Consider the following 16107-nt stretch of genomic DNA (forward strand, 5'->3'; position numbering starts at 1 on the left):
TTAACTCTGTTATTTTTTAATTGTTTTTTGAAGGACCTGATTGTTTTTTTCATTTTCTTTGTCCTTGCAAATAACAAGCACATAATTAGCCTTCCACATTGTTAAGGGAATACATTGTGAAGAAAGCAAGCAAGAACTCAGCGTTGTTTACTGAGAGATCATGTGGATGTATTTTAGTAATTATCTATTACTGACTTGAGGGTTTCAATTTCAGTTTCACAGAATAGGTCATTTTTTAAATATTTAGATTTTATTTGGTAACCTTTCAGTTAATTAAAGGAATTACCAGAATTTAATGATACTCTGAATTTTTTTATGTGTATGTATATATGTATATATGTATATATATATTATAGAAAAACATACATTTGGGATGTAAAATGATTAGTGTAATTTTGAGCGTTAGGTTAAGAACGTTGTATCATAACTGGAGATTTTAGAAGTGTTTCTGACTTGGCAACAGGGGTCAACTCTTGTGATATTTAAAAGCTGAAAGCATTGTTGTGCATGCAAATATGCGTGTGCAGACTCCTGCGCACACCCCACGGAGGACGATGTCCAATCAGTGTGCTCCTTCTACCACGGGTTCGAGAGGCTAAACTCAGGCTGTCAGGCTTGGGCCACAAGCGTTTTACCCACTGAGACATCTTACTGGTCCGCTTCTGATGTGCTTTCCTGTTTAGATTGTGGTTCTAAAAGTATATTTTAATAAGTTATAATCAGTGGTCCAGCTGGCTCAATGATGTGTTGTGAGGCTGAGACTGTGTGTGGAATGAGGGAGCTTGTATGTCAGACTCATGGCCTTCTTTGGCCTTTAGGAATTCTCTTTATCTGATCTGCTTTTAGTCTTGGAGAATGTTGCCATTGCTCATATAAGATAACATCTTTATACTCATATGCCCTCTTTTGTTTTAGAGATGTTTAGTAGAGTAGAGCATCACAAGGTCTACTCCACCCTTAAATATGTGATTATCCAGGAGTTTTGCTAGAGACACTGCACATCCCTTACTCCATTTTGTACTGGTAAACACTGGAAAATTATATGTAGCTTTCTCCAGGTGCCATTTTGAGGTCTCTTTGTCTCTCCTAAGTTTCACTAGTTTTCAGTTTCTTTTCTTGGTTCCCTAGTCATCCCAATAATGTAATTTCCAAATAAAAATTTTAGGTATTCTCTGTATTTTTAAAGCATCTCCCCTTCATATCTGCCTTGCCGTGTTGCATCAATTAGCTCTTTCGGAACAAGAATGAGTGCTATAATTGAATTCAATAATTTTATTTATTTTATAATAATTACACTATGCATATTTTTGTGGTGCATATACTCTTTCCTTCCACCTTTTTTGGAAACAGGATCCACCTATGTAGCTCAGGCTATCCTTAAGCATATGGTAACCCTGCCTCAGCTTCATGAGTGTTAGGATTACAGGCGTGCATCACTACTTGGCCTTTTTCTTTTTCTGCTTTTTTTTTTTTTGATATCTGTTGTCACATTGTGAAACTATAACATCTAGTTTATTGTTATTTTTTATCAGAAGCATGAAAGACCTCACTGATGCCTCTTTTGTGGAGCAGGATTTCTTTTTGTAGCCCAGGATGCACTTGATCTCACTGTCCTCATGTCCTAGTCTTCTGATTGTCATTATCACATGTGTATACTTCCGTACCCTATTATGGTAACATTTGGTTGGATTTCTTCTTTGGCATTTGTTGGAATGAACAATACTGTTTAGTTCATAACTAATAAGATAAATTACTTTAAATATTCCTATTTTTTTTAAAAGTTTTGAGGTGACACAAATATAAATAAATATCCTGATGCTCATATGCAATTTGTAAAACACCTTCTGGAAGACAGGTTAGTTTCAGTAGTACCTCTTAGAAAAGTTTATTGCTGTCTAAGTAACAGAGGTTACAGTAGAAGCATCTATTTTATTTGATAGTAAAATATTTTAACAGAATAATATAACTATTCCTCATTTTAAAAAAAGAATCAGAATGTAAGTTTTCTGAATTCGAACAATAAAAATACCCATATCTACTCATACATTTTTACATATCTCTGTACTTTGGGTAGACAAACCGACTATATTCAGGGATTTTGTTTTTGTTTTTTGAATCACAAAGATCTGCTTTTATCTCCCACTTTCAATACAATGTGTTGGAGCCATTAGTTTGTATATTTTGGTTATTGTCAAGCTATCTACACTGGAGAGATTTAAATATTCATAACGCTGATAGTGTAGGAGATAAGAGATTATAATTGATTGTCATACTATTTCCTGTGTAACTAACTGGTTATGACCACTGGGGGCACAGGTGCCAGAGGTACTAGAGTTAGGTCTCCTCCATATGGGAGGTGTGTGGTGGTCCTTGTTGGGGGGCCCCTCAGGTTTCCAGCGCCGATACCCTCCCATCTCTCTTCCTGGGTGGGGAATGGAGGGGAAACATGCTGGAGCTTGAGGGCCACCTCCTTCATGGGCTCTGTTGTCACGTCTCTTGAGTGGAACTGTGCAGGGTCTTGGCAGCCTCTCTCTTCCCCCACCTTACCCTCGCCCTTTGCTGGCCAGGTAAGGTCGGTAAGGGAGGGTCGGGACCCAGTCTGTCCAGCTTCATCCCTCCCAGTGCTTTTCTTCCCCCACCTCCTCCTAAGAGGCTGGGTAGACCAGAAGTCCCCCAGGGAGTCACACTCTTTACCCGGACCCAGGTCAACTAGATATTCCCATTCAGTCTTACCTTTTTATCCCCTCCCCCTCCCGTTGGGGAACAGAAGTCGACCAGATGTTCCACTTGGATTCTCCCCTCACCCTCACCCTCACCCCACCCCCACCCCAGGATGGAGGTTGACCAGATGTCCGGTTTGGACTCTTTTTATTTTTATTTTTTAATACTTTATATATTTTATATGACTTCCTTTTGTGAGTATCTGCTGTGTTATAAACTATTTTAATATTACAGTGGTTTATAAATTAAAGTCTATGATTAAAATAGAGATACCACAAAAAGACCTACAGAGTAAACTAGCCTAGACCCATGGCGGCCCACATGAATGAACCACTAGCCGAAAAGCATGTGTGGGTTGGACCTAGGCCCCCTACACATATGTAGCAGATGTGCAGCTTAGTCGTGTGGATTCCCTAACTATGGGTATAGGGCTGTTTCTGACTCTGTTGCCTGAGTTTAGATCCCTTTCCCCTAACTGTTCCTCAGGGGGTGGAGATGCACATAATCCTGTTGTGACTTTAGGTGCCAGAGTGGGTTCTTACTCTTGGAGGACCTCCCTTTTTCTAAGAAGGAGAGGGAAGAAAGGGGAAGGGGTGGGGCTTGGAGGAGAAGAGGGAGAGGGCTGTGATCAGGCTATAAAGTGATTCAATAAATAAATAAATGGAAACTATAGAGAAAATGTTAATTTTAAACATAAGGTTGTGTGTCTGTGCATGAGTCAGTGCACGTGTGTGTATGTATTTATAACGGTCCTGCTCTATCACTTTCTATTTTATTTTCTTGAGTCAATGTCTCTCAGTATACTTGGAGTTCTCAATGTTTGGTGAGTCTGACTGACCAGCAAGCACAACAATAATCCTGTCTCCTCCCTTCCATCCGTGTGGTGGGGTTATAGATGCTCTTTCTTGGCTGCACAGAGGTCTGCAAAATTCAGGTCCTCATGCTTATACAGCAAATACTGTTATAACCCACCGATCCATCTCCTTAGCCCCTAAAATTGTTTTTAATGACTATATTCATAAACATACCATTTAAAATACATTTGTGAGTGAAACTACACACTTTGTACGTGAAGATATTTGTCACAAAAGGGTCTAGATAAATAAATATAAACACTGAACTGAAATTTAGTTAATTGTTTTGTTTTTCCTTTGTATCTTGCCTTATGACAAAAGGCAGACTTTTGAAAACAAATGCAGAAAATGTTACAGTATAAGCACATTTTCCCAACTTACAACATTGTAAATACCTAGCAATGGATTTTTTTGTCGAATGTTTGCTGACTCTAAAGAAGAAAGAAGTTAAAAAGAAGACATCAGCTGTCCTCAGTCACATAGCAGGCAGGCAGTAATATAAACTTTCAGTGTTGTATTTTAGATAACACCAGTGATGTCTTTTAGAGGTATGCAATTGGTGAACCCCTCACAAGTTTTTAAAGTTACCACTGAGTATCAATACACTGTAGAAGCCAAAATGCCTATAATTAATCTTGTGGTCAGTCTCTGTTTCCACTGGTAACCAGCCACTGTAACCCATGCAACTATCACCACCATCATCATCATTACCACCACCAACATCATCGTTATTTAATATGCCTACTTAGGGTTTGGCACAGAGGCACAGAAACCAATATTATTCTCTCTGTCTCCGTCTGTCTCTGTCTCTGTCTTCTGCCTCTCTGTCTCTGTCTCTCTCTGTCTCTGTCTCTGTCTCTCTCTCTCTCTCTCTCTCTCTCTCTCTCTCTCTCTCTCTCAGGGTGAAAGTCTGAGGGGCTAATTTTAAGGATGGATCTTTCGGCTTTGGATACTGTTGCAGTGAAGGAAACTGGAATGAGGGACATTAAGAGAACATGAACACAGAGTAGGAAGGAGAGAGAAACTTATACTGTGATTCTGAAATGTCTAGGTTGAAAGATGAAGTAGATGGATCAGACTTGTCAGATAGGTGTGTTAGTGGGTTTTGTTTATGCTACACTGATGATGCCCAGGGAGCAGTTGGGGGAATGAGGATCTGGACTGGTGGGAGGAAGCTGGTCCCATCTTGGTTCTGTGCTGGGGCAAGGTTAGAAGAGACCACCACAGAAGAGCATGTCACATATGAAGAGCCCTAGGAGTATGAACATACCACAATGACCACATTGCCTTTGCTTGTATTAAAAAGAGGACCAGTGCAAAGCGAGAGGCGTAGGAACAAGTATCTGAGAAATCTGTGAGATGACGTCAAAGTTATCCAAAGTTATTTTTTGTATTGTTGAAATCTTCATGTATAGCTACGTGGCTGAGCTAACTTCGTTATTAGTACTCTTGAGCAGAAAATCCATACCATCTTTGGTTTCTCTGTGTCTTCTCTTGTCTCACTACAAGGAATTTTGCATAGAATGGCCACTAAGACTTTCCTTTTTGGTCAACTAAATGTGACGTAATTTCTTATGCAAAATCTTGCCTTCTGCTGGCCTCTTAACTCATCTCCATCTCCCTCGACATGTACTCAGCCATGGCTGGGGAATCTCTCTTCTCTCATAGTTTTAGAAAAGGCCTTTATGACAGTTACTCGGTTAATACATGTGAAGTGAGTAAGTGATTCTATAAGAAGTCAATGTGGGAAGACATGAAATGTGCTTGGCAATATGTTGTATGCACTAGAGGTGTAGATTAAATGCTGTTCTTGACCATTCTTGCCCTTGTGTCTTTCCAAGCCCACAATACCAATTTTTTTGCTGGCTTCTGGATCTATTTTACTATCCCAAGTCTTCTCACTGAGTGATTCACTTTCTTCAGATTCTACAAGATCATGGGCTACAGGCCATGTCATTGACTTCATCAAATTCCAGGCTTTTTCATATACATCTTCTATGGATGAATTCTGTTCTATACTGTATGTAAATATTACTATCTAGGATGGCGATGTAGCTAAGTTGTAAGGGCACTTGCCTACAGTGAGTGATCCCCAGGACTACAGGTAATAGGCATAGTGACACCTGTCTGTTAGCCACTTGAGAGGTACAGGCGGGAAGATCAGAAACTGAAGATCATCTTCAAAGCAAATTCAAGGACAACTTGAGCTACATGGAACCTCATCTTAAATAATATTAAATAATAATAATAATAATAATAATTGTATTTGCCTTAGTGCTCCAAAGGCCACTATTGAATAACAGCCTCCTGAGTAGGGAGTTCTAGGAAAAGGAAGATCCTTCTGGAAGTCGATTGTGACACACCGTGAAACTTTACCAGCCAGGAAGCACTATCCCTATCCCACCACTGTCCTGTGAACTTGACATTACCACTTCCTTAGTGATGGCCCACACTGCACACTCACTCTGACTCAGGCAATGTCCTGAGCACTTTATATGCATCTCTTTGTTTTTGAGGGGCTTCTATTAGTATTCCTGTTTTAGACTTACCAGCGTACCTGAGGTCACTCTGTTCTGGTTTGCAAGTGAGGATTTAAGCCCAGGTGGTCTAATTTCAGATTCCTACCCTCAGCTGTGCTTTTATATTCAATAGTGCCTCCATAGCAGTTCCAGGGTCATGGAGTTAACGTTTATTCTTTAATGTTTGATTTGAAACTTTGAAAAAAATAATATTCAGCTTTAGTTTAAAAAAAAAAGTCACAGTTTCTCCCTACCATCCTATTCTACCACTTCAGATTTCTTTTCCCTTAAGGCGACCGCTGTTAACAATATTTTCAGAGTTTTTCTTTTTTTTAAAATCATAAGATTAAAAAAAAAAAAAGAGCCACCCATGGTGTAGCTGCAATTTTCCCTTCAGCTTTTTGTCTTCTGAAAAAGTAGACTATTCCCAGCTAGTTGGTAAAAGTTTTAAGTACAAATGACTCACACAGAACTCTGGTGCATATAAGTGTTCTAATATGTGCATATATGCACATGTACTACATGTATGCTGTGTCGAACTTGGATTGAGTCCAAGGGAAAGGTTTACCACAGCCATGTCCAAGAGAGTCTGATGAGAAATCGTACCCACTTGAGATCTATTTACACACTTTTCTACCTGATGGGGGCCTACTTTGATTTGAAAGCTCCAGGTGGATGAAATTTTCAAGTTCCCGGGGATGGAAATTTTATTTCCTTTCCTTTAGGACAAGCATTGCTTCAGAATAAATTTGACAATGTTTATATGACTGAGTCATTTTGATGCTTAGAGAAAAATGAACAGTAACCATTTTCAACTATGGAAATAGGCAGTGTTTGATGCCCAGCTTTCTGGAGTCAGTGTGAGTTTTGTTTCTAGATCCTTCTATGAAAAAGGACACCATTATTCTAATAAGCCACACACACACACACACACACACACACACACACACACACACACACACACACACACACCTTTTAGTTGAAATAGCCATACTTTTTGTCATGCACTGGGACATTTTCCTAAAATGAGAGGTCACCAGAAGCACGGAGCAGAGAACCCCCAGATAGCACCCAGATTTGATTTCCTTTTCAGCAGCTCTTATTCGTCAGACGGATGGGAAGGCTGACCTCTCTGACACTTCTGCATCACTGCCTGCTACTCCAATTGCCTTGGTGAATGTTTTTTCATAAGGCTTCTCCTAGTACCTCGGAGATTGATGCCTGGCTGCCTGCTTGTGTTATGCTTCATTACGCCGCAACTCTGTGAGCTTGAGAGATGCTGTATTCTATAAAAGGGGAAATCCTAGCTCATCAGAATCTCAAACATCTCTTACAGCCTCTCAAGTTGTGTGTGTAATGTCTCAGAAGATATTATCTTTCTAGGTGTACCTTTAATTCACATCCATTTAAAGCTTACCTTATTCTATTTTTTTTTCCTGTGCTATAGCTAGATTAAAAAACAGTGCAAACAATATGCTAGGAATGTCTATATTTGACTGTTCCCAACATACCTGCTAAGCCTCAAAGCCCTAGTAATTTGAATGTGGATGTTGCCGAGTGTCTGCTTTCACTGTAGCTTTTGTGGCTGAGAACACACACCTGGGTGGAATCTCCGTGTTTGCCATTTCTATCACTCTAGAGGCAGCCGTCGCTTTAGGATAAGCTTTCTTCCTTATCTGGGGGCTAGTGCTGTTATTCATGCGAGGTATTCAGGACTAAGGTGAAGGTTAAACAAGCAATGAGCACCAGGTGTTTACTCCGTGTCAAGCATATGTTAAAAGTGTTCTTTGAGGCACACGCGACCCTTTTGGCTACCTGTGTGGATGCCACAAGGACAATTCCAAACATGAAGTGATTTTGCTCAGTTTTGTTTGAACTGCAAAGCAAGTAAATTGTTAAGGAAGAAGTATCTTCCTCATCAGGTGGATGCATTGCCGGCAAGCCTTCTATATGACGCCTTCTATCCTTTCTGGAGACGCCCCCCCCCCCCAACACACACACAATGCATGCATTTCCTTAGAGATGAGCCCTGGAAACACACTGCCTTCCCTCCCGTCTCACCAGCTAGTTCACATTTCCATGATTTGGTAAAGCAAAGGAACAGCTACTTCTGGTTTCCAGCAAGCTGACGAAGGTGGTATGCCACAGAGGCCTCTGTGATGCACGGTTCTGAGAAATACCAGGTTGCTGCCGTCTCTTGTGTCTCAGGCCTCCACACAGTTGGGCTTCAGGGAAGGTTTTTAAAGCTAGCTGACTTTTTGCTTGAAAGCCAGTACACACTGGCTCACCTCTTAGCTTGAGTTGGGTCTCTCCTTGATGCAGTTCGGATGCACTTTGCTTTTAGGTGCCTAGAACTCCACTTTGTTATGAAACTTTGTTTAGGAAGTGACTTTTCCCTTTTTTGCAGATCTAACATAAGGCCAGACTACGCTGATTCCAATTTCCATGACTTTAAGATGCACACTTTCACTCGGGTGACGTCCTGCAGAGTCTGCCAGATGCTCCTGAGGTGAGCTTTCTCAGGCCCATTTCCCGGTTTAAACGGACTGGCATAGTTGCTAAGGATTTCCGACTTCTCTAGCAACGTACCCAACAGTGTTCTTAAGTAGAGGTGTTACTTTCCCACTTGCTGGCCTTGGGCCTGTTCTGTTTCCTGAAGGCTGCTGTAGTGATCCTCCTCCACCAATATTGATGACACTTTGGACAGCATCGTGATTTCCTTTTCCGTTTTCTTGCATTAGTTATTTTACATAACTATTTTTTTCCCCCGAAACACGGTTTCTCTGTGTAGCCTTGGCTGTCCTGGACTCACTTTGTAGTCCAGGCTGGCCTCGAACTCACAGAGATCCGCCTGCCTCTGCCTCCCGAGTGCTGGGATTAAAGGCGTGCACGAAAACTAATACATACATAACTAATACATACAGAAAATAGCACTTTTTGCTTGCTTGTTTGAGACAGGGTTTCTCTGTGTAGCCTTGAACTTAGCACTTTTTAATACACCAATCTCTAATTTTACCTTGCAGGGGAACATTTTATCAAGGCTACTTATGTGTTAAGTGTGGAGCAAAAGCACACAAAGAGTGTTTGGGAAGAGTAGACTGTTGTGGCAGACTTAATTCTGTTGGTAAGTCAAGTTTATTGTGGGGATTTTGTTTCTAATGAAGACATAAAACTTGCTAGATATAATTAAGGCCCAATTTACTCTTAATATGTGTTTATTGGAACATATCTTTTTTTTGGAATACATCATTAATAAGCACAATTAGGAAATTGTTTAAGATCTGTGTGACTTTTCTACATGACTTGGTTTTAAACTATTTAATATTTATTTGACTTTTATTTGTACTTGGAAGCAGAGGTTCTCCAGGATGCTCTTGGATGATTTCAATGGCACTGCTATCATTTACATTCATTCCAAAATACATCACCAAATTATTTGAATACCACCAATACAGTTATTGAAAACAAGAGGAAAAAGAAAATATTCCTCTATCTTGAGCTCTTAAACTTTTTCTTTCTTCTTTTAAATATTTAGATCAGAGTCATTATTGGTTCCAGAAGCAAACATTACACAGACTAATTCAAGAACTCATGAATTGAATGCATTATCATTTTCCACATTGAACAAAGCATATATCCTTTGGATTTATGTAAACATTGTTCTGCTTGGATTTTAAAAATAGCACTCTATGCTTGTTGTAGGAGCTCTTGGAAATTATGCATTCAATAGCCTTTGCCTCTCTCTGCTCCTCTTGGGCTGTCTCCTCTCTCTTTCTTTTCTGGCCTCTTTATTCTTTCTCTTTCTTCTTCTTTCTCTTTGTCCTTTTTCCCCTGAGTTTCTCTGTGTTTTATCAATAAGACCTTTCAAAATCGGGAAGAGGTTTTGAACACAAGAAAGGATCTTTAACAGCTTGAGTTCAAAAGGTAGCCATGTCAACCTTTGATTCCCCAGAGGAGAAGGTGGACATTGAATTATTTCGGATAATGTGAAGAAGAGCAGGGCAGAGAATATCTTATTTCAGGGCTGAGTTCAGTAAATGGACACTTGTAGAAAGGGGACACCTATTAGAGGGCCGAGATCACAGCACAGCCCTGTCCCTCTGCTCCATCAACAGACATCTTCAGAGGGCACCATGTGCCGTTCTTTGTGCCAGGCAAGGACAACCATGCTGGCAAAGAATTTGACATCGGCTGAGTTCCTCCACTGTGTTAGGTACTGTCATATCCTTCAGAAACTCTGTAGTTTTTAGAACAGCCCTCTCCACAGCCAGTAAGTTTAAAGGGCCCCTGCTGCTTGCTGAAGATGGTGCAGTGAAACAGACAAGGTTACTGTTTCTTTAGTCTGAAGGTCAGAACACTTTACAAAGTTGTGAAACAAACAGTAACATTATGCATTATAACCGTTACTCTTCAACCATCAACCTGGTGACCACTTAAAGTTTTATTGTCTCATCCTTAGGCATCTCACTCTTCAATGAACATGCTATTTGCTTATGATAGGTCAGACTGCTTTCAAAAGTCCCATTGTTTTAGACTTGAGTGTCCTGAATTACTTGGTGAGGGCCAGGTGTTTGTCGGGGCCGCACCTGTCCTCCCTATACAAGTCCTTAGGACTAGGACTTAGATGCCTTCTGATCCAAGGATTCTTATTTTAAAGACCGTAAACAGGCTCATAAACAGTTGAAAATAAGGCAACTGAAGATAAGAATGAAAGTGCCTTGCAGGTTACAGTTAGTGAGATATACAGATATCATCCATTATAAGGTAGCAGCATCTCTAAACTGTTTTGTAAGTTACCATAAAGCAGGGAAAAGATTTTTTGTTTTTTCTTTTTTAAACTCTGACTATATTACATGAACACATGCCCTTGGGCTTTAGAGTTTCTCATGTTGACTGCCCTTGCCCCCTAACCAAGTCTTTTTTCCATTTTCCACATCTATGACTTTCTCCTCTTTTCTTTATGGCCATTCCTGCTTCAGACTTTGAAAAGAAAAGTGAGTGACATTGAATTCTCAGAGTTAATTAGGAGTAAGAAATGTCAAGACCCTGCCTAGCCAACTTCTCCTTTTCTTCAGACCAGGCTTTGTAACTTGGGAGGGCTCATCTTCGGGATGAAGGCGGCTCTGTGTGATCACTGCATCAGCACCTTTCTCCCCTATCCCTTAGAAGTTGCCCTGTGAAAATAGGAAGACATCACATGCACCCATCCTTGGACTAGTGCAGGCTGCCACGGTGCATAGACTGTCTATTCGAGGCCGGCAGATCTGCTTGTGAGTGTGGTAGAGCAGATAATCTGTTGGGGTTGTGGGCAAGCTACTCGTGTGTTCTCTGGCCTGCTGAGAATTCCCGAATGCCATGTCTGGCATTGAGGATTCGTTTCTTGGAGAAGTTCAGCAATTCATTTACCCTAACATCTGCAGTATCTGGGTCAACCAGGCACAAGGAAGGGAGGAGGAAACACAAGATACATTTGCAGCTAGAGACGTGTTTTACTTGAGTGGGAATTTTGTATGGAGTGGAGTGTGCCGCTTGGTGAACTTGACTTTGAGGAAAATTACCCTAACAAGAAAATCTAAAACAAAGTCAGTAGGGTTGATTTACGGCAAAGTTAAATGAATATGCAATCATTTCCCATATAACATAAATCTTAACTCCAGACTCCCTCTTACTTCTTAGAGTTTCTAGTTCTAAAGCATTTCCCAGTCGACCTGCATTCTCAAGGCAGAGAGGGAAACTCTGGCTGGCTGGTGTGTGTGAGGAGTACGTATATGATTTAAGGTACCTGGACGAATGTGGATGCTGACATTGTAATAAACAAGGGACAGCTGTGGAGGGGACCATGATAGTTTTCATTTGAATGGGCAGTATTCACAGAACCACATCCTCTTTGCACCTTCTGGCTGTCTCACCACAGGCCTTGCCTCTCTCACTTTTTCTTATTGGAAACTGTTAGCCAATATCCTTGATACTCTCCTTCATACCCTATAATCCCACTGGCCACCTTTGAAGATTGGACTTACTGCTCCCATATAAGTTGCAACCCACTACTCATGAAGATCAGTCTTGGCTCCATCTACATAAAACATCTTTCCCAAACTCAGAATTTAAAACCTTTATCTTCAGCTCACACATCATCTCCCAGTTGCCTTCATACCTCTAGCACTTAGTACAAAGCCATTTTCCTCACCTTCCTTCCTTCCTTCCTTTCTTTTTTCTTTCTTTCTATCTTTCTACTCTTTGTAAGCCTGATGTCCCATCTTTCTCTTTACTCACCTATTCTTTGTTTTTCTCCTCTCTTGCTTAGAACCTACCACTCCAGCATTGATTTAGATGGAAATCTCACTGTCTCTGTTTTTCTCTCTGCTCTTCATCTTATTCCTTACATAGACTTTCTTAACTGATATTTCAAACTCTTTTAAAAATGCATTGTTTTGGAAGCCATGAAGATCCAGTGTATCACTCGCTCACTTCCCTTCTTTCCATTTCCTACAGAGTACTGTAGAAGCTTTCCCCCAGCAGCACACGCAATTCTGGTCATTTTCCTATTCCTCTTTTGATAATCCCTTAACTTTCCCAACTGACACTGAATTTTTGTCTATTCCTAGTTCTCTGACTACTTTTCTCATACAACTTCGTTGTTTCTTTTTTAATCCTCCCTTCCTTATTCTATTCAGTTCTGAAAACTCAATGCTAATATTACCTCACCTGGAAAACTTCCTGGTACTCTGCATGCCTGGCCTTTCTTGGTTTATCAGTTATCTGTGTTTTCCTGGAATCTTGTAATTAACTTTATCATAGCATTTATCACATTTATTGTAATTGCCATCTGGCTGATCTCTCTAATTAGGCCCAACCATATGCAGTTGAGGTTTTGACCTCGGGGAAGGCACGGTGTTCAGATATGTGGATAGATAACCCAGTAGAGAGATAGACAGATGACTGAGTCAGGGTCCTGAGCTCTGACGATCACTATCATCTTAATTCTAGAAACAGTAGGTGTGGGAGTTTTTGCAGGTTTGGGTTCCATGCTTGTGGAGGTGAGAGCTTGATAAGATGGTTGGTGAATGAAATTAAAAACCAAACCAAACCAACCAACCAACCAACCAACCAACAACAACAACAAAAAAAAAAACCCCTTCATTCTGTGAATCACTTGGTTGTACTTGAAGAATGAAATGAACTAAGTAGGTCTTTTGCATCCCTTTCTGGGTAGTTACGCCAGGAAAGACTTATGCCCTAAGCATTGATTACCAGGCAGTACACCTGGGGTAGGTTAATGAGAGGCAAGAAAATGAATCAGATCAGAACACCTGGTGCCAAAAAAAAAAAAAAAAAAAAAAAAAAAAACTTCTTTCAAATAAATCTACTTCCTGATCCAGTGGGTTCCATTGTTAGGCTCCTTCAGCTCCAACAGCTACCTCTTGATAGAATACACCGCCCCCCTTTCCACTTACAGATACAAAACTAGCCCTTTCTTTTCTTAGTTCCTGTTTCACTTCCTTGCCAATCATTAATATCACCTTGGTCATATGAATTTAATTGTTTAGTTAGCTTAGAGGATACAGCTCATTTGCTTTTCAAGGTTAGGCTGCACTGTGATAGCTGACACCACGACGCCGCCCCCCCACGCCCCCCTCCCACTCCACCCCCTCTCCCCGCCCAAGTTTCTAATAGTTTTAAAGTTTAATTCTGTAAATACACAGTGTTTACTGGGAAATCACTGGTCCTCTGGAGCAGGTCCCCCACCAAGCGTGGATCTCTCCAGGTTCATCTGTGCCTACCAGCATGACAGGGTTGCAACTTTTTACATGCATGTCCCGAAAACAAACATTTTCATCACTGCCGTGGGTGAAAAGCGCACACATGGTCTGCGCTTAATTACATTACATGAGAAGCTGGATTGTAGTGGAAGATTGAGGCTAACTACACGGGGAGCATTGCCTGTCTGCCATTCCTACTTTTTCTGGTAGGCTGTATGCACCTTTGGTGTACAAGTGAAGGAAAATGTGGGGAATATGTTTCTTATCTTTTGAATGTATCCCCTCATAACAAATCCAAGGGTAGGGCCTTTAAAACCAAAGTATCACTTTCCCCATGATAGAACTATTTCAATATAAACACATTTCCAACAATACAATATGTGGCTAAACATTAACCATTGGGCTTTAAAAGAGCTCACACGCCGTTGATTGTGGAAGTTAAGTTATCCTTATTGTTTAGATGTTGTCATCTCTTGGTTTAGAAACCTTTTATATTTCATGCTCTATTATCCTTTAAATCTATTGAGTCTTCATTCACCCTAGAAATAATAATTACTTGGCAAAAAATGCAGTGCATTTTTGAATGAAGCAATCTATTCATATTAATATGGGACCATGATGGATTATCACTTTAAGTATATCTGAAGTATTAGAAAACCCTGCATTTATATTTTTTTCATAAGACAAACTATGCAACTTGGAAAAACATTTGAAGATTGGGCCTTAGTTTGCATCTTAATGCTTGGGGATTTGCACAAGAATAAATAAAGGCTCGGCAGGAAGTTCTGCTCTGCCTCTTTTCTTGAACTTGACTCCTGCATGTTCACCATAGAAGCCCTGATGATCACCAGTCACACAGGCTCTGAAGTGTGTGCCAAAACTTTCCAGTGATAGCAATGAATAGGTGTGAGCGCCATTGCATGAGACTCTCAGCAAGATTCCTGCAAAGCTGATGCGATTGCAGGGTGGTGTTTCCTTCTCACAGTACTCCGTGGGGGAAGGGCTAATCCGAGGCTGCAGACTTCAGGGTCATTTATGATCTTGCTTGGTAGTAGCATATGACTATATGACTAAGCCCCTTTTGTCCTCTTACTACACTGACAGTGATCAATATAGCTCTCTCCCCCCACCCACACCCCTCATCTGCCAGATTAAACAGAGTAGCATTGGATACAAATAGTGCTGGAGAAGACAACTTTGGTTTAATGTAGCCAGCTTTGGTTTAATGCATCTTTTCCCTTAGTAAGAATGCAAGCCTCAGCTGCTCTAACATTTAACCAAAGCAGATCCCCATTTGCTTATCTGTTTAATTGCTCCTTTATCTAGGTCATCTTCTGCTCCTGCTGCTGCTGTAGCCAGCTCTAATAGGGATGAAGTTGCCTTAGTATCCTGCTGGCTTAAACCTGTGAGATTCTTACCCGGAACCTGCACCACAAATTGGCATCTGAAATGGGCTCTTTTATAAATAGCATTGCATATTTTAAGATGAGGTGAAACTTGTAGAGTAAAACGTTATTTCAGTCTTCTACCACCAGACCTTTTTTTTTTTTATCATGTTAATTTAACATAAACTGAGCCTTGATCTCTGATTTCATTACCATGATGTGACTTTGCTTCTGTGTGAGGGCACTTAAACCTTTTGTATAAATGAATCATCTTTTTTGATTCATCAAGACAATTTTATATGCAAGAACAATTATTTTACCTTTCAATTGACCATTAGGGTCAGCTACGTGATACATTGTGGACTGTTTTCTTCTTTTTTAAAAAGTAATTGGAAACTGTTTTATGATTATGATTAGATTCGAGTTGAAATCAACACCCCTCTGCCCCAATACTAAGTATTATTTATGGCGTGTGGCTTTCCATTCTTTCCCAAACACCTTGTAGATCAGAGCAGTGAGCATAACACTCATGTACCATAGTTCAAATTGTGTTCAATGTTGTTGCATGTTTCATGCCAATAGCATGTTAGTTATGATGGCTAGGTACTGTCCATAATAACATCAGTGATTCCTTTTATGTGGCCTCTCTTGGGACAACCAATCTTACTGGTCATTGGCTCGTTTAATCTTAAATAGAACCTCAGATGAAAGACAAAACAAAATGTGTAATGAGGTATGACTTGAGAGCCACTTCTGTTGGGAAAAAAACCCCAATATAATGGCTGAATTGGGCCTTTAAATGAGCACATTACAGAATGTGAATCTAAACCTTCAGTGAAGATCATTTACCATAACCAAATATGCCCAT

At 40.4% G+C, this 16107-nt stretch overlaps 1 protein-coding gene across 4 annotated transcripts in view; it reads left to right on the forward strand.

The window, feature by feature from the left end:
- VAV3 (vav guanine nucleotide exchange factor 3) overlaps nt 1-16107 on the forward strand; it is a 334337-nt gene that overhangs the window by 203149 nt on the left and 115081 nt on the right. For all 4 annotated transcript variants that reach the window (XM_084756026.1, XM_084756025.1, XM_084756028.1 and 1 more), the window contains exons 16-17: nt 8502-8603; nt 9118-9218. In XM_084756026.1, the coding sequence (XP_084612152.1) occupies nt 8502-8603; nt 9118-9218 (203 nt within the window). The remainder of the gene's footprint in view (nt 1-8501; nt 8604-9117; nt 9219-16107) is intronic.

The sequence above is a fragment of the Acomys minous genome (assembly GCF_964271855.1).
Source record: "Acomys minous genome assembly, chromosome: 14".
In the NCBI taxonomy this organism is placed as follows: Eukaryota; Metazoa; Chordata; class Mammalia; order Rodentia; family Muridae; genus Acomys; species Acomys minous.